General features: G+C 38.4%; 1 protein-coding gene across 1 annotated transcript in view; it reads left to right on the forward strand.

Annotated features, from left to right (window-relative positions):
* LOC139979417 (exosome complex exonuclease RRP44-like) overlaps positions 1-12629 on the forward strand; it is a 92264-nt gene extending 79635 nt beyond the window's left edge. The window contains exon 22 of the mRNA XM_071990186.1: positions 8908-12629. Within this exon, the coding sequence (XP_071846287.1) occupies positions 8908-8988 (81 nt within the window). The 3' untranslated portion in view covers positions 8989-12629. The remainder of the gene's footprint in view (positions 1-8907) is intronic.
* The last annotated feature ends 7098 nt before the right edge of the window (positions 12630-19727 follow it).

The following is a 19727-nucleotide window of genomic DNA, read 5'->3' on the forward strand; positions in this document are numbered from 1 at the left end:
TGACCACTGTGTTATCGACACCTCTGCACAGGCGTTTAGTAATCGCCACCAAAATCACAACAATTCAGATACGTTGTTATCGAAGCTGTCGTCCAGCTGTGTCGCGACTTCACCACAATACCGATACCGTCCAGAATCTTGGAACAGGGTGGTTGAAGAAAGTTACTTGCAAGATAATTGTACAGGTCTGGAAATTAACTCTGTCTGTGTATCATGCACAAGGAATGTTTGAATTAAGATGTTCAAATATGAACCTGCAGTTTGAAGGTTTCCCGAGGGCAAAAACATTTAAAGGTTACAAGTAAAGCAGTGGGATGCCATATTTTCTGTTTGGGAATTAAACATACTTCTAACAAATAACTGCCCGGAACATTATTCGTAGTTAAATGAGAGGTGTAGTCACCAGTCATTTGTAAATATTATATATTTTGGCTGTATTTTTGGTTTCTCACTGAGCCTCTCATCTCCTACACAATTTTTTGAAGCGAATTTTTTTGTTCGATCATCCGCCACAATATTAGTTTACAGATATGTTAGAATTTTAAGGAGATGCTATATTACCTTTACCGTTCAGCATTAGTCTGTATGATAGAGGTACAGTGCCCAGAGCTGTGTTGATTTTTGGCAGGCTAGGCCTGAGAGCCCATACATTGACTTCCCCAAACAGCCAAGAAAAAATGTTATCTTCACTTGGGCCGATCGGATATCAGACACAATTAAAGTCTAAGACTTGAACAAAGTCTAAATCTGACATCATTGCGGTACAAGTTGCATGAATGTTGGACGGTTTTCTTAATGTACTGTATTTACAAGGTGTTAATTTTCTGTAATGGAGATGCATTGTTTCTACAAGCTGAATCTGTAAGATATATTTTATATACAGTACAACAGTTGGGTTTGTGTCTCCTTCAATGACACAAAGTGATGGCAATTATTCTGAGCCAACTCAAAAATGCAGCTCTTTTACTAATATGGGATGATCTTAATTGTACTACATATAAACCTTGAATGACTGTAACCAGAATATAAGGCAAGCATATACATATATATATATATATATATATATATATATATATATATATATATATATATATATATATATATATATATATATATATATATATATATATATATATATATATATATATATATATATATATATATATATATATATATATATATATATATATATATATATATATATTTAGTAGAGGGAAATTATGTGGGTGAAACAGGCTCCCGTTTCTGCTTACATTTTAATAATCACAAAAAATCTATTTGTGATAATTTTGCAGGATTCCCAGTTTCCGAACATTTCAATCTTCATAGTCATTCTCTCAAAAACCTAAAATGTGTTTTAATTGCCTAGAACTTCAAATTCGCTACTGAGCGTAAACGTACAGAAATCGATTGGATCTTTAGTATTAAGTCTCACACCACTGGCCTCAAAAAAGACTGGGGACCCCTTGACAACTATCAGTTACAAACATATGTAATCCTTTCTTTGCTCCTTAATCCACTTCTTGTATAGTCATGGTTTATTTGGTTTTAATTCCATCTATGCAACTTACACTTATCTAGCATCATACTTTCATTGTGTTACATTTGTACTTTTCATTCGACTGCCAAGTATTGCTGATGAAGGTCCCAATATATTTCTAAAACATTACTCCTTATTTGTCAATTATGAATCATATCTTATTTCTCTGCTTTCTCTATTTATACTGTATATGTATACTGCATTAGATCTGTACAGTAAAAATTCTACCAGCGATCCAGCATATGGTTTCAGATAACTGTGGCTATTTGGTGTTCCCATATCTGTATTGGAAACCTTACACCCATGAATGTTGAATATATATACGTATGCATGTATGCATTAGTTGAAGGAAGGTAGTATTCAGTTTAAATCAAACACTATGTCCTTATGCTTCATGTATGCACACACACACACATACATGCATGACGGAGCTGCACCACTTACAGCGGGTTAGGTGGGAAAATGTTACCCCTCAAATGTTAAATCGTCTACATGTGGTAATTTGATAATTATTCTGTCTGCCATTAAGTACGTACAATGTCAAAACAAAACAAAAACAATTTTATGAACCCTTAACGGTTTTTCGGCTGGCAGGGACGTGAGTTTAGATCAAAACCATCTGTTGTGAGTTTCATACTGAGTATAATGCCAGTCATGATTCTGGTAGGAAGTTTGCTGTGCTCAAAAATCATTAATTATAAAGGGAAAATGAAATATCAAAGAAAACTGAAGATGCTGCAGTTTCCAGGAGCTTCAACTCCTCGACTCCAACAGGGTTCTAGATCACCCAAGTGGTAAACCTTTCTTCTCCATCTGACAGTGCAACCTCTCCTCTCCACCTCTTCCTCCTCCTCCTCCTCGCTCCTTCCTCAGTGATCAGAAATACCCTGAACTACTGTAATACATGTCGTAAGTGCCAATTACTTGATTGTGCAGTTGTTTTCAACATCTATCAGGTAGACATGGCGATCAGCTGATCAATCCACTGTAACAGAGGTACAGCAGAGAGGTAAACAGGCAAGGTCACGCAAAGGTCACTTGAGTGGGTGATGTGTGGCTTGTATATCATAACAAATTATAGCAACAGGCTTGGCATAAAGTATTCATGTATGTCTATTATTCAGGAAGAAAGGTTGATACTGTTAAATAGAATTGTGAAAGGCACTTTGTGTCTGCATGTATATATTTAGCACAGCCAGGCTTGTTGTAGACTGCTATGACTTCAACACACCATCGTTGAGTATCCTCCATTCTTTGCACTGGTTGCCAGTTGAATTCAGAATGAAGTTCAAAGTACTGCTCCTGGTGTATAAGTGCATTCATGGAATGGCACCCGCCTATTTGTCAGACGATCTGTCCTTCCAGGTCAATACTCGTTATACCTTGCGTTCTAGCAATACACTCACTCTCACTGTTCCCAGAACTAAACTGAAAACCTATGGCGACCGTGCCTTTCCATCAGCCGGGCCCAAGCTCTGGAATGGTCTGCCCATATCTGTGCGGAGTTCTCCCACTCTCAGTCAGTTCAAGTCTTGTTTGAAGACTCATTTTTTCAAGTTGGCGTTCTATTAGGGTTGTACAGCGCTATTGCATACTTCGTAGATTTTAGCGCTTTATAAGTTCATTTATTATTATTATTATATAGGTCTATATATATATATATATATATATATATATATATTGGCATATAAATATATATATCTATATGTATTTGAATGACATATACTTGAGTTGTTATGATCAGATGCTATCTCAACATTAAACCAGCAATTGACATCATTTATACCTATTTGAATATTCAAATATTTGCACGGTATGGAAATAGAAAATAAAATGACCTTTCATTTACCAGATCTATACATTTGCCAATGTTGCAATCTCAAGTAGTACATTTGTTATGTTTTATATGTACACTTTGCACTGAAAGTATGTAGATATTTATTATCTTTGTATGGACAAAAATAAATAAAGGTGGGCTTGCTTGTAGATTCTGTCCTTCGCACCACCCGATTAAAAAATAATATCAATACTGCCCTCCACTGGTTTGTCTCCTGTTGCACATAATTTCTTAGCAATCCCGTATTTACGGCTAGTAAGTAATATACAGGTTTGGGTACCTGAAGTGATGGCCTTGACCAAATTCCTGCATAGTTTCTTGTCTGTGGCAGTGTCAGTAGTATGCGGTAAATTATTACGCCACGTTTTCGTGTGTGTTGTGTGATACAAAACTCTGTGGTTTGTTTATACGTTCAAAACCTGTCACGACTAGTGGGCTGTACAGTATAGCTAGCTTATGTAATGCGAGGGACGGGGCGCGGGGTGCGGGGAGGGGTAAAGGGAGACGGATAAACTACAGATGATCAACCGATCGGAACCTGTCCCTTCTTTAAAACTCTGGAAACTAAGCCCACATCTTCCGTTGCATCAACACGGTGGCTACACACGCACAAATTCATATATATATACAAGACCCAGGAGACCTGGATTTTGTTGGTTCAATTGGCTACTTTTTGTATTACAATTTAATACACTTTTGCCTGAATTGTGAAGTCCCTGGATGGAAGTATTTAAACCATTGTCTGAGACTGAACAGTTTGACCTCGAAAGACAATATATACAGGCTGTATCCACCCTGAACAGTACACAGACTTGTTTTTCTGGTTCCGCTCCAGTGACTCCAGGGAAGGTTGGAACCTCCTTTCTTGGTTCTTCCTCCTTTTCTTCTTTCTTATCTTGGGTTTGAAAACAACGTTTTAAAATACTGTATAGTACTAACAGTAGCACTTGGCTTAAGTCTAGTTTCATTTATAGCCGCATCAGTTTTATTATTACTGAAGGTCTAAAGAATGTGTGTTAATTCCTGTCCCTCGATCACCCCACACCGTTTGCCTCAATGCTAAACAATAACAATTAAGCTATGCCATATCTCCAAGCCGGCAACTGTGCTATTAATTATCCATTGTGATCATGGCCAAACAGATTATAAACTTATATCTGATTATAAACTTATATCTTGGTGGTCTTTTCTTTTGAACGAACAGCAAATATATTCTAGAGAATAATTCACACAATTGTAACAATAAGCTTTTCTTCTTTGCCTAAGTTTACCCATAGTATTTGAAGAGATGTCCTGAGAACAAATGATAGATTCAAATTTAAACGTATGGACCTATGATCTCGGCTATAGATGTGTGTGAGTTCTATCTTTGTTTACTAACAAAGCAATCATTCTCTACTTCGAAACATTAACGAGTCGGGGATGGACACATGCATGCCCAAGGAATTTACATACTGGCCTATATACTTAATGTTCATCGAAAGACAACATACCTTGTGTAAACACGCGTGTCACAGATTTAACTATACCCGCAAACCAACTGGCGACTCAAGGCATGTGTGCAGGCCAACCCGTTTGCTAGTGATTTCGTAGTGATTCAGTGTAAAAATATGTAGTTTTGAAAGTCCTGAAAAGTTACATTTATCAAATAATAAAGTATATTATTTGGTTCAATATATTTTAAAGCAGTGATTAGACAGGAAGAGTACTTACTGAGTAGTGAGAAGAAAGGTGTGAAAATAAAGCCTTGTCAGGATTAATTTTTAGTCTAACTTAAAATGCGGGACCGGTAAAATTAATAAGGTACCTGGCACACGTCAAGCTAGTAGCAGGTTACGAAAAAAAAATAAAGCAAGACCTTCAGAGATTTGCAATTTATTAAAAGGGTGACTTTCAAGGTTGAATTTTAGTTGGATTAAAATGTTATAGCGGCCTACAAAAAGGCAAAAATTCGAGTGCTAGTAATATTTCTACAGCTATTGAGGTTCTCAATATAATTCAGGTTTCAAAACCGCTAAATTTCTGGATTGCTCCTTTAAGGCTAAAGACACGATGACATCCATGCAGTGCAGTACTAAATGTAAATTCTAACCTATTTATATATTGGTTGTTAATTCTAATAACTCCTCCAACACATGTTCTTATAACTTTATGAAAACAACAGACCACCTGTGGACGACATTTAACACTGATTTGTACTGCATTTATTGTAAGCAACACACATGTGGCCATAATAGGTAAGCTTATAAATGCTAGTGTTGTGTTGCATCTGACTGAACTGGCCTAAAGGTCTGTGGATGTAATAGACTATATAGTCCAGTCACTTTAATTGATGAACCACAGCTATATATAATTCAAGGGTCAACAATTTCTCAAAACTTAAAGGTGTTTTACTGTACGAATATATGAATTTATTGATAGCTAAACATGTTTCTTATGGTCTTCAACTTATCAAAGTTTCTTTTGTGCCTAAAAATCACATATATCCTTTAAGGCATACGATGTAGAAATTACTGGACTAGTGTATGGAAGTTTTTAAATTGAAGGCATGTCAAAGGCATGGGACAATGTTAAATTTATCAATGGTCTATTAACCTTTACATCTATGTGGCTTTCAGGATGTAGGATACTGTATCTAATTGACTTCCTGGTTGCTGATGTATCGCACATGTGTGTATCTTCAGGATTGACTCTATTTTAAGTTTGTTACTGTCCAAATGTATATATACATAAGGAAGTGTTTGTCTGTTGTTGAGTACAGGGTTGCAGATATACTCTATAATAAAGGATAAAGGTTGGGCATCAGGAAATAGGTACAGTAGCTGCCTACTGTCTGATTGCATACAAACAAAGAGACCTATGTGTGACATTATCGTCACAATACCCCGGATAGGTTGACCGGACTTCTGAGTTCCAAGATCATATCAGACGTTTATGTATAGTACGTGTATGGGCTTTAATGAAAATCCTAACAACATTCATTACTGTAGTTGGTTAATGTGATGTTTTTTTGTGCTGTTCTGTATGCTTTAAAACTCTCCTTAATTGCCATTGCTGAGATTAACAGTCCCTCCACAGCCCTAAAGGTACCATATGCTTGCTGCCTCCCCCCCCCCTTGACCCCACCACCCTGCTGTAACAAAGTTTGCAGGCACAATAATAAGTAGGCCATAATGCAGAACTGCCTCATTGCATTGATTGTAACCCCCATGCAAATCCCCCCCCCCCCAGATGTTTTCACTGTTTGCATACTGTATTTATCAAATGGGCTTTTAACTCTTCATTTCATTGATCCAGCCAGTGGTTTTATTCTGGCTGGTTTATTGGTCTCCACATCTTTGCATTGTGCTTTTTAATTCCGGATCAGATCTTCTGATGTTACCCAGACGGTCATCATGGAATGGATGTCAATTAATGAAGTTTTTAACAGGCTATGTAATTTTTGAATTTTGTAAATTGCAATGTAGGTTATTAACTTGACTTAGGATGCTTTTACACTAGATCCGGATCAGATCTCGACGTCAGGATCTGATCCTGTGTAAAAGTAAGTTGGCCTGACGTTTCGATCCTAGCAGGAACTTCTTCAAAGGCTAAATGAAAATAAAATAAAACTGTTAGCAAACTGCCTATCCACTAGAGAGCCTGTGTAGGAGAATGTGTAAAAGTAAGTTGGCCTGACGTTTCGATCCTAGCAGGATCTTCTTCAAAGGCTAAACGTCGAGATCACGGCTGTAGTGTAAACGCAGTTCAGATCCGGATCTGATCTTCCTATGTTGATGCTGGCAGAGACAAGGATCTGATCTGGACGTCGAGATCAATTTTTTTCAGTGTAAACACTCTCGCATCACCAGGGACCCGAGATAGCCTGTGACCTCATTGCCTCACATTGTGTGACATTCCAGTCCTGTATCATGCATGTTCTAATTCCTACGTAGATTAAGTGCATGTGGGCCGTGCATAGCGTAGTATTGTCACCCTAAGGCAAATACACCATGATAAAGAAACTGTTGGAGTATACATACTACGCGATCCGTCTGCGCATGACACATTTCCAATCCGATTTTTTACCAACATCCGGTGAATAGCAGGGGAGGATCAGAGAACAACTCAGGTGTAAATGTGTCTGGATCAATGCATGAGTTTACCCAATGGAGAGATGATCCTCTGATAACATCAGGGGATCCGATTCGGATCTAGTGTAAAAGCACCCAAAATAACTCAAGAGACATCTCTAATTGTTCCCTTCACAAAACTTTCCTCAAGAATCACCCTGGAAAGTATAATTATTTCTTCAAATGACTTGCCCAAAGCCTTTTATTTTTTGAGATTCGGATGGCAGCCAAAACTGATATGAGACCCATTTTTTGCCTTGGACGACCAAGCTCCTTTAACTTGAACTGGAATATTTCTCTTGGCTGTATTTCTCAATGATGCTACCTACGGGTAGCTATTTCATTGGCTTTGACAGTTTCTAATTAGCAGTAATGAATACATCTGGGAGCATTATTTGTCGGTCGTTGCGGTTAGTAATTACATTGCTAGGATTGTTGGAGGAGGCCACTTGCACAGATGGTGCAGAAGATATGCATGGGTTGAGATGACTTAACGTACAACTGTCACAAGATTGAGTGAAACATATATATATAGATATACACACGCGTCCATAATATCTGAACTTTAAAATATCTAAAAATATACTCATGAAGAAATGTACTCATGAAGGAAGCTCAGCTGTGTAATTAAAGAAACTGGGTTTTATACTATATATGTGCCACTCCAATACAACAGTAATGTTGGATGTAAAGGCACTTTGTCCAGGGTTCAATTGAGAACACATGTTGGGCAAATATGTACCCAGCTATTTATTTACAGAGTTACTCAGCTGGGATATACACACTCACAGCTACTGATTTTAAGCATTGCCACTTGATGTGAGTTAGATTACATAATAATTAATTCTTCAAAAACGGTCGGTCATAATGATTATACAAAATCATGCAGTCCTGGGCAAAAGGGGGATGGGGAGGGTGGGAGGGGGGGGAATTAAGGTGAGCTATGGCCCTGGGGCCCTGGGTCAATTAGGAGGCCTGGGATGATAATTTGGCTTAAATAATAATTTATTCCCATCATCAATATACAAGTTTAATGAAAAATGAAGATTTCAAGAAGTTGAAATCTCGGTGCCATTTTATTGCCCCTTGGCCCGACCAGGTTGTTGATGCCATTCACTCTGTTTTTAAGTTAATGCTGTGTTAATTTCACAGTTTGTGCCACCCATATTCTACACTGATGTGGAAAAAAAACTGAAGCCATATGGTATACATTTAAAAGTACAAAGTGGGCAGTAATGGATTCAGAGTTTACTCAGCTGGAATATTATGACATACATAGTGCTCGCTCGATGTGAATAATTTCATAAATTGTGCTCAAAACATTTTCAGGGAGTAGTGATTATAAAATCAGGATCGGTTCAGCTTATATTAAGTCATGCAGTACAGTGTCAATAAATTCAAAATGGTCTTCATTCCAGGTACCTGGGTTCAGCGTAACTTCTGCATCAACTGCCGAGAAGAATGAGGAACCACCAGCCAAGCGGGTCAAGCAGAAATGAGGATGACACAGGAGGGAGGGGGGCATGATAGGTACAGCACTTCATCACCCAGGTATCTACAAGGCTCAAGCTTGATGGGACAACTGAAAAATGAGGAAGCCGCAGTTATTCCAGCTGCTTAAACCAAACACAGTTATTGACCGTAAAGGGATATTGAGATGAGTAAACGATGTCATTTTCTAATTTTAGTATCGAATCCTTTAACGCTTTCTTTTGATTTTCTCTTTTATTTTTATGATATCGAAAGCAGGTAAAAGGTCACCTGAGTGCAATTTGCTCAGAAGAGCCTTTAACTTTGTGCTCGGTTTGCAGTTTTATCGAAACCTATGGAGTTTTTGATACCGATGGAAGGATAATATTAAGGAAACTCAATTCACGTTTCGTCAATCGGACACGTTTCATACCGTAGGTTTATTGACCACATTTGAAACCAAATTGGAAAAAGGCAAAACTTTTGGTTGCTTATCACCCACCACCCTCCATGAGCTTGGAGATACCAAACTTAAACAAAAATAGATGCTATGATCCATTCAAAGGAGAGTATCACTGGCCCATGGCCCACCAGTGTTCTATTTTATCAAACCTTAACATGCCTCTCCTACAATCTACATATTTTGGTCATAGGTTGTTTATCTTTCTACATTTTTACTGACAACCAAATCAATTTGCCGTTCTGCCAACCAAAGAGTAGGACCTAGTTGTCCGAGGGACAACCACGAAAAGAAAAAAATCCTGAAACATTTTCCCTGAACATTTCATCTAACATTTAGCAAAATCAATGCAATGATACTGAAGGCTGCTTTTAAGTCCAATCATCTCCTGCTACATATGCATGAATATGCATTAGAAAGACCATTATGATGTAATGTCATCATATATGCATGAATATGCATTAGAAAGACCATTATGATGTTATGTCATCATATAAGCATGAATATGCATTATAAAGAACATGATTTCATGTCATCATGTATGCATGAATATGCATTAGAAAGAACATTATGATATCATGTCATCAATATTCATGTTAACGGTTCTTCCATGGTTGCGCTATCAGTCTCACAGCGTTTATGTAGAATAAGAATGCATCTTCCCAACAACTAGAGACAAAGAATTGATGTCTGTCCGTAATACACATCACAGCAAAATTATTAAAAGAAGGTCGTGATGCAGAAAAGAGAAAAGTCAATTAAATGGGTTAGAAAAGTCAATTTACTGACCTTAATTGGGCTGTAGAGTTTACCCACAGATTTGTTTGAAAGGGGAAAAAAACCAAGCCTTTTGTGTCTGACAGATCAATTTGGCTAACTAAACTTTACATTCAATTTGAAAATCATCTCGTATACTTATTGAGACGTCAAAACGCAAGCATCGGTGCACACAAATACGACAAGAACAATTATTGAAGCATTAATTTAAATGTCCAGTCTTTATGTAATGTGATGGGTTTAACACAGTTTGTTCTTTTTAAGTGGTTTTCATTTGTGAACAAACAGTTCCAATCCCCAGAGAGACAGAGTCAAGGTAGCCGCTTGAAAGTTCTTAAGCTTTTCCTCTTTTCCGATTTCTTCTGGTATGCTTCCTTCATCAAGGCTACCATCAATCCATGCACAATTCCTGTAATTTGAGGGAGGGGGGGGGGGGGTGGAGGGGAGTTGCAGTTTACTCATTCATAGAAGCCTTGATAAATCTCAAACCAATTTAATTTTTGCTTGACAGCTGATGATGGTTTGGTTTTATGTATGTCTCGTCTTAGGTTTAAAGGTCGTTCTTTTTTGTTGTTTTATTTGCAGTTATTTCTTTTTACTTCTGCATCCTGTTTTTCCTACCCCCCCTTTCTTCTCTCCCTTTCCACTCCCATCGCCACCCCTCTATCTCCCTCTCTTCATAATCACGCTGCTAATATAAATCATAAACAGTTGATAGGTAGATCAAATATTACAATCATATGCATATCACCATGGCAACTTAAAGTGTGATTTTAAATTATCATTTCAAATGGAACAGAGTAATACACAGTATAATGAAACACAAGAAAAAACTTCGGGAAGAAATACTTTTTTTAAATTTTCACTAAAAATGCTAATTGCAATCTTTAAAGTGGTTTTGATCATCTTTCACGAAATGAATACTTGCAGGATTAAAAAAACATCAAAATTTGATAGCGTTTAAAGAGTGAGTTGCTTTATTGTATCTTCGATGCTTGGAAGAATGAGAATTTGTGGGAAGGCCACGTCTCTCTAGCTGAAATTGTTTTCCAAATCATGTGCCCTAAATATATTCTGCTAATGATGCCATCACCATTTGTATCTATTAAGAGAGGTTGATTTAATTATGTGTATTCTTCAGGCTAGAGGTTTACACTAACACAAACATCATTTGATAATGTTCACTGGTACGCAGCCCTTGTAGATCGTCTAGGTATTGTCCAAATACCCCCTCCCCCCACTCCCCCCCTGCCCCCAAATTCTTGTATGATTCCCAGTGTTTGATAAAAATCCGAGACGAATGAAATGTTTCATTGACATGTAAGGCCTCACATGATGACAAGAAACGAGGTTTAACAAGTCCGCTCACAGACGTTGTTTAGATCATAGGTCTCTCCATCGTTGTCGTATTCAGAGGAATTTTCAATCACTTTTAAGAGGTCCTCTGTGAATCAGCTCTTTCCTAGAATCTTGCCGAGCAGTTAGGAAGGAAGAACGACACAATTGAATATAAATACATTTTACCTTAGTTTATGTTTTGTCACAGTATGACTCATAGCTGTGTCATGTGTATTGCTTAAAACCACATTTACCATCCAAGTCCTTATTTTCAGTGTCTGCATAATCAGTGATAAAAAATCCCACCAGAACAACAGATGACATTCAAAGTGACATTGTTACTTAATATGTGCTTTCAACATTTTTAAAGGGAGCTTTATTAACTTTGAGGCTCACTTTGAGGTTAATTTTGATATGCTGGAGCAGGTGTAAATTTACATCAAAGCCCCCTCTTAACAGCTTTTTGGAATTCAGCTCTCTACCATCTTTTTCAGCCATCAAGTACCAACTTGTTCAAGATTTGTAATTGAGTTCAACATAATGTACAATAACTAGCTGAAAAGGTTATCTCTTAGTCGCTCAGAAACATCAACCTGACAAAACAAAAACAACTGCTAAAGGGTCTTACAATCACTTTTAGATTCATTATTTTTCTAACCATTAAATTTATTCCCAGACAGTTGAGTAATATGATTACTGGTTGTTTCACAAAGCGATGAAAAGATGCCCAAAAGAGCTTGGAAGTAAGGAGGGAGGGGAGGGGAGCGGAGGGGAGGGGAAGGGGAGGGGAGGGGAGAAGTTAACTAATTCCTTTATGGAGTTTCTTCGAAATCATCATTCCAAGGTAAATATTTGGCTTAATGCTAGCTTGATATGCCAAGATGTTGGTAATTTTCATATTTCTTCTTTCAATGTTTTTTGAATTTTTGTTTTTAAAGAATGGATCAAGTTTTACACCGTTTTGATATTGTGTCAAGGTTTGGATGCGACATAACTCTGGTATGTGTTTCTATGTATGTTGTATAATGCAATGGATACAAACACAAGATGACCTTTGTTTGTAAATAAACTTAACAGAAACAAGAATCTTTTTGTCTTGATGTTTGTCTTTAATGTTTATCTTGTAGTAGTGTAGTAAGTGAATTTTTGAAATCTAGAACCAGGCATGGATTGACCCATATGACATCTCTCTTCAGACTAACTACTACTTAAATGGGAATATGTTGTCTACCAACACCCTGGGTGGTTACATATCCCCACCCTAAAGAAAGCAAATGTCCAAAAGATGCTAGAGATGTGTTTTTTTTTTTTTTTGTGGTTCCTTTTTTATGACAAAGATCAACTATTCCACATTTTCAGACAAACACCACCAGGCTCAATCCATTGTCATTTCTAAGCCTTGCAGGTTTGTTTTTCCCTTTTATCAGTATGGGATCCACCAGAAGTCCAGGTACATATGCCACTCTTAAATTACTTGCCATTTTCTTTCCTAACTAGGCTCTCAATAAATTTTTAAGTTTTATGTTTGCACTAATCTTCGACTATAACCGCCCATTCGTTTTTATCTCCTATTAATCTACTGCAAGATATGCGGTCTAAAAATGAATGCAGAACAGATCTTAAGCCGCAAATATGACATAGATGTCTGATCATTCTCTCAAGAGTATATCCAGCCGGTACTAAATTCAAATAACATCCCATTTATTATAGGCTTATAGCACTTCAATTATTTCTCCCACCCTTGTTAGAATAAGCCAACCCTCTAAAAATTAAATTAATATATGCTTTACAAGATTCATAGACAGATACCTAGGTAAAAGTTGCGACAGATGTACTGATTGAATTATGTGATGGAGTCTCTCACAGAACTCGCAGCTCTCTAGACTAAATTGAAATGCGATGCGAACAGGCCGTTTGACTGAACGGCTGTACCCAGTCTGTGTGTGTATGATATGTGAATTTACAACATACAGTAGTTATCAATCTTAAGGACTTCATGCATACATCCAAAGTGTTCCATATATAGCAAATCTAATCATCTCCATTTGAAACCAATTAGCCAGACGACTTTTGCCAGTAATAATCCTGTAACGTTCTTTTGTCTTCAAATTTTCAATTAGGTAAAGATTGTTTCTAATTGATGGTGGACTGGATTATGTTTGAAGTGACTAGTTGAAAATTGTTTTTGTTTGTGCTCTTTTTGTCATCAGAATTTTCAATTAGCTAAAGATTGTTTCTAATTGATGGTGGACTGGATTATGTTTGAAGTGACTAGTTGAAAATTGTTTTTGTTTGTGCTCTTTTTGTCATCAGAATTTTACCCGGTTTAGAGAGCTAGATTAGTCATAGTCATACTATCATCTGGTAATCATCAGACACCGGGAGGGAATGATTGCTCCTCTATCTATATAAGATATCCCGCAGGGGCAGCCTTCCACCCCCTCCCCCTCCTCTCCTTTTTCATTACAACAAAACAAAATGGTTTTTTTCTAGTCTTACTCCGACTCGGGCTATTCATTGATACCTTACACAGATTTACATTATGTATTTTCACACAAAATTTTGTAATAACAGTAGTGACTCTATTCAACTACTTCAGTTTTGTTACTGAGAACATTGGACCAGTTTGCACCTTTTTGGTGTGGATGATAATCGTAACCTATGCATTCATGTTGGCGTATGTAAGTGTGTATGTGTGTGCGTTTGTGACGCCCAGCTTGTAAACACGATAACTCAAGAGGGGAAGTACCACATCGAGTACAAGAAGCCTATTGTTTTTGGTGGAGGTCAAAGGTCATTTGAGGTCAAATTGTGAAAACCTTGTAAACTTGATATCTCAAGAAGGGAAGGTCAGACCAATTTCATATTCGATGTATAAAAGTACAACATTAAGTACAAGAAGCCTATTGTTTTTGGTGGAGGTCAAAGGTCATTTGGGGTCATCAGGGGTCAAATTGTGAAAACCTTGTAAACACGATATCTTTAGAAGGGAAAGTCAGACCAACTTCATATTCGATGTATAAAAGTACAACATTAAGTACAAGAAGCCTATTGTTTTTGGTGGAGGTCAAAGGTCATTTGGGGTCACCAGGGGTCAAATTGTGAAAACCTTGTTAACACGAAAGTCAGACCAACTTCATTGTTAGTGTGTAGAAGTACCACATTGAGCACTAGAAGCCTGATTATGGTGGAGGTTAAAAGGTCATTTGGGGTCACCAGGGGTCAAATTATGAAAACCTTGTAAAAAGATATCTCAAGATGGGAAGGCATGGGCAGACTTCATATTTAGTGTGTAGAAGTACCACATTGAATACAGTCTTTTGTTTTTGGTGGAGGTCAAGGTTATTTTGGGTCACCAGGGATCAAATTGTGATAACCTCGTAAACGTGATATCTCAAGAAGGGATCATGGACAGACCTCATGCTTGGTGTGTAGGAGTACCACATTGTGTAAAAGAAGCCTAATGTCTTTGGTGGAGGTCAAAGGTCATTAGGGTCACCAGGGTCAAATTGTCAAAACCTTGTAATCACAATATCTCAATACTGGAAGCTTGGCTCTAATATAGTGTGTAGAAGTACCACATTAATTAAAGAAGCCTATTGTTTTTGGTGATCAAGGTCATTTTGGGTCATCAGAGGTCAAATCGTGAAACCCTCGTCAACATGTTCACCCTCACTATACATTAAGTCAGATTCATGAAGAAAACTGCTCATGTTACATCATCGAAACCACAATGCATTTTTGCATTCTGGTTTTTTTGTTTAATGAAAGTTGGCTAGTTACACTTATCGAGTGTACAAGCCTTGTTATGGTTTGTGAGACTGGTTCTAACTCGACATTGACTGCTGCAATATCCTTTTCCTAAGGAAACAGAGGCCAGCTGGAAGTCGCATCTCCTGCAAACTCTGCTGAAGTCGTACAAAGTCCCTCGTTGGATCTCAAGAATTAAAACTGAATTAAAAGTAGAAAGTTCATCTTGACCGAGTCTTATTTTGGCGATCAAGCAGCAGTTTCACAAATTGGAACTTTACTTTCACAGGTGGAAAGGCATTGTTATTCTGACGGAGGGGTAGGGTGGAGGACGGGTGGGTGGAGGACGAGTGGTTGAGGGGGAAGTGGTTCAATGTGCAAGGGTTGGTTGGGTGTGTGAAGAGGAAGAACTGCTAGCTCTGTTTTGGTTCTAAAGCCATCGGAGAGGGGAACTGAGGTATTGAATTGTAATATCAAGAAGTTAGCAAGATTCTGCGTTCAAACTATTATCCATCTCTGCAGTTGTGTAGCATACAACATTGCTATGCACTTAATGCACTTATTTCCGATGACACACTTTTGTAAATACCACAAAAGGTACCTACAATTGCTGATTTACAAAAAAAAAAAAAGGAAAATACTGCAAGACAAAACAGGAATCATATTTCACTTTTCCAGCCATTTTTTTTTCCCCTTTTATTTCTCGTTCTTCGATTTACCGGTATTTAACAAGCACATGTTTCTAGCAATTAAGTGTATACTGGAACTTTTAATGCAATTCCCTAGAAGTTTAAGAGCTGCTCACGAAAAGCAGTTAGTAACTACTGTGGACGACATTAGTCAGCCTAGCTTAACAAAAGAGCCTGGGCACCGAAGAACTTAATTGATCCATGTCAACCCCCCCCAATTATCCTTTCATCGAGAGTGTAACCATATGATCATGACATTCTTTCTTTCAAGTAGCACCATGTCCCTTGGTAACGAGAACATGTAGTACACACATTGTTCACCAAGATTTGGGGGTACCACTCTGTTCCAGACAAACAAAACATGCCTTGGTGTGGAACCATCCCGAACACCGTAGTAGTGTCCAAGAACCGTCCGACACATTGCACAGAATAACACACAATTTTTAAGAACAGAAGTGTTAACAATTCATAAGAATCTATTCATCGCAGGATCATTTGGAAATGCTTAGTGTCCTGTAGTCGAGAGACAGAAATTTAACATGCGATATTCCATGATCACAGGACCATTTCAAATGGCACAGACTTAGCAAAGACAAAAACTATTAATCAAATTATCGAATGAGCTAACTGCAGACACTTTTTCTACGTATGAAGAGTGTAACAGTGAACTATGTTAACATGGTGAAAAGAGAAAAGTATATATATATGAAAAAGAAAGCAAAAAAGGCACAAATTAGCTCTTTCTTAAGTTGTTGTTTCGCTTGGTTTTTTTTTCCCTTTAAGACTTGGAACCCGACCAATTTCGAGCATTCTGATAAAAATGGCTTGCGTATAAGCTACAAATTCGTAAAGCATTAGACCCTAACTTCTATTGAAATGTTGACCAATTTGTTTTGTTTTGTGTCAACTGAAAGTCACACAGAACAAAACAAAGACCCAGATTTTATCTGAACTCGTACAGACGACCCTTGCGTTTAAAAAACGATAACAAGTACAAGACCAAAATAACCTTTGAAAAGATTACATGGTTTGGTCTTGGTCATTGTAGTACCCTGGTATACGGTACCCCGGGAAGTCTTGTATGTCAAGGCCCAAATATAAATCTGAAGTGCCACAGATATCCAGCACTGTTAGTGTCCAGTACCAAACATAATCTACAAAACCAAAGCCGAGGTGTCGGCCACATTTATCCTCGAGGAAGTCGGCTACTGATCGACGTAGTTGAAAAAACTTCTCCCTTTGGTAGGTCAAGTCATAGAACAAAACAAGCACCCATTGTGTACACAACACCCAATAAGCTCAAAGTACTGAAAAACTTTTACCATCTGCCATCCATCTGGTCATTAAGATACATTTAAGTATTTGTTAGCCAGATAACTTGGCACAAATAATTTTCTGGCTGAACATTATTAGGTTACATGAAACGCCAAGCAGAAAAAGGTAATTTGTGTCTCCCGACGGGGTAAAAAGAACTAAAGGTACAAAAATTTTAAACAATATTTATTTTTTTTCTAGCAGAAAAACAACGGAACCCTCCTCATAGGCCATGCTACATGGTGACCGCATCCTGCTATGTTGCTTTCTCCTGCTCGATGGCTGCAACAACAAACAAAAAAGAGAAAGGAAGATGTTATTAAATTTGATTCAAATGTTACAAATTGTTATATTTTTTTGATAAGTACCATGAACACACACACAGCATTCGGAGCAGGAAAGCGGACAGACAATGTGAAGTCACCACAGTAGTAAGAGTACGTACAGTAGACCATTTCACTGGGTAATGAGAAGCCACAAGTTAAGAAGTGTGCTGGAATGAGGAGGATAAGGTAAGCAATAGTTCTAAACGTTGGAGACTACACAAGACTATGTCACAATAGAGATGAGGGACACAGATTGCCATATATACGAAAGATGACAAGATTGATCAATAAAGATGGTTAAGAAAGGTCGGTTTGCAACTTGCAAGGGCCGAGGATGCAAAGAGGAAAAGCAATCAGTCAATGTACAGGTCGGGAAGGTGGGGGGGGGGCAAAGCAGGTGGGATCACAAGAAATACACAATATGAACATATTTTATTTAATATCGATATCACCGTCTCTCTCTCTGCACCCCTCCCCTTCAGCATCCACACCACAAATGCACACTGAAATAGTTCTTTCTACTGTATCAACCAACTTTTTTTTGGATCAAGTAAATTAAGGATCGTTCTGGTGAGATTGCTATTCAAATACAAAGACGACTTGAAGCAAGCGGGTGTGATGTCACCGTCTATTGTCGTGCGACGTTACTGTATGGAACGAGTTATCACAACCTGTCAATAGCAATTTCACTTGGGATGTCAAATAGATGCTTGTCTAGCAGGTGCATATCCAGTGGGGGGGGGGGGTGTGGGGGTATAACACCCTGAAGCCCGCCCTTTTCAACCCCACATGTAAAACATCGATGTATTCACTGACTCAAAGAGTATTGAACTGAATTTGGGAAACTTGAGACGCATCTAGCTTTGTTAAATTAATGCACACTTACTCTCTTTGGTGGGTAATGTGTTTTTCTCAGCAGTTTCTGTCTTTTTCAGTTTCGTTTTGTCGAAGGAGTTGACTTCGCTGATGTCTGGTTTGTCACTCATGATGAACGGTTTCGTTTGACGAATAGAGGAATGAGATGTGGAGAGCTGTAAGGAAATTCAAAAGGTGATAAAATGACTAATTAGAGACAGCAGTAGACTACCAACAATAGATAACATGATCACACTGAAGAGGGGCAGGGGAGTAAAACACAATCTGTACCAACGCATACAGCATTGTGCAAAAGTTCTTCCTGTTGTACTGTACAAAGCGCAAAGTTTCCCCCGCAATGTGGTGGGAATGGTGCAAGTAGGGTGGGAGAAGTGAATAATTGCCTCCAGATTTAACTTGTATTTTTTGTAATACGGCAATCCCCATTCAGAAGCAATTATGCTATTTTGCCAAGAGTGGAGAAGGGGATCTGTCGCCTGTCGGTGGAGCAGCAGGGGGTCAGTGGGTGGAGCAGAAGAGAGTCAGTGGATGGCGCAGAAGGGGGTCAGTGGATGGCGCAGAAGGGGGTCGGGGATGGAGCAGAAGGGGGTCATGGGATGGAGCAGAAGTGGGGTCAGGGGATGGAGCAGAAGGGGGTCATGGGATGGAGCATAAGGGGGTCATGGGATGGAGCATAAGGGGGTCAGGGGTGGAGCATAAGGGGTGGAGCATAAGGGGGTTCAGGGGGTGGAGCATAGGGTGGTCAGGGGGTGGAGCAGAAGGGGGTCAGGGGGTGGAGCATAAGGGGTGGAGCATAAGGGGGTTCAGGGGGTGGAGCATAGGGTGGTCAGGGGGTGGAGCAGAAGGGGGTCAGGGGGTGGAGCAGAAGGGGTCAGAGAGCGGAGGCCAGAATATTGTACATTGTGCAATGTCCAATCCTGATCAGACCTATATTTGCTATGGGGCATTTCATCTATTTGAACTTGTTGACAGTGCCAAGATGAGTTCATAGTACTGTACAGGTGTGTCTTTTGCATAAGAAAAGAGCTATCTACAGTCATCTATAGACTATAATTGATTGGCAAATGTCTACATAGATATAGCAAGAATAGAATGCTTCTACGGTTCCCCAGATATGCCATGAACTATGGGCAGACACGCCTTAGATGGTTGCAGTATTCTCTTTGAAGCTGCATACTGCACATTAAACATACATGAATATCATTAAACTAATTTACCAGATGTACAGTACTTTCATT

Source organism: Apostichopus japonicus, chromosome 14 (assembly GCF_037975245.1).
Source record: "Apostichopus japonicus isolate 1M-3 chromosome 14, ASM3797524v1, whole genome shotgun sequence".
Taxonomy (NCBI): Eukaryota; Metazoa; Echinodermata; class Holothuroidea; order Aspidochirotida; family Stichopodidae; genus Apostichopus; species Apostichopus japonicus.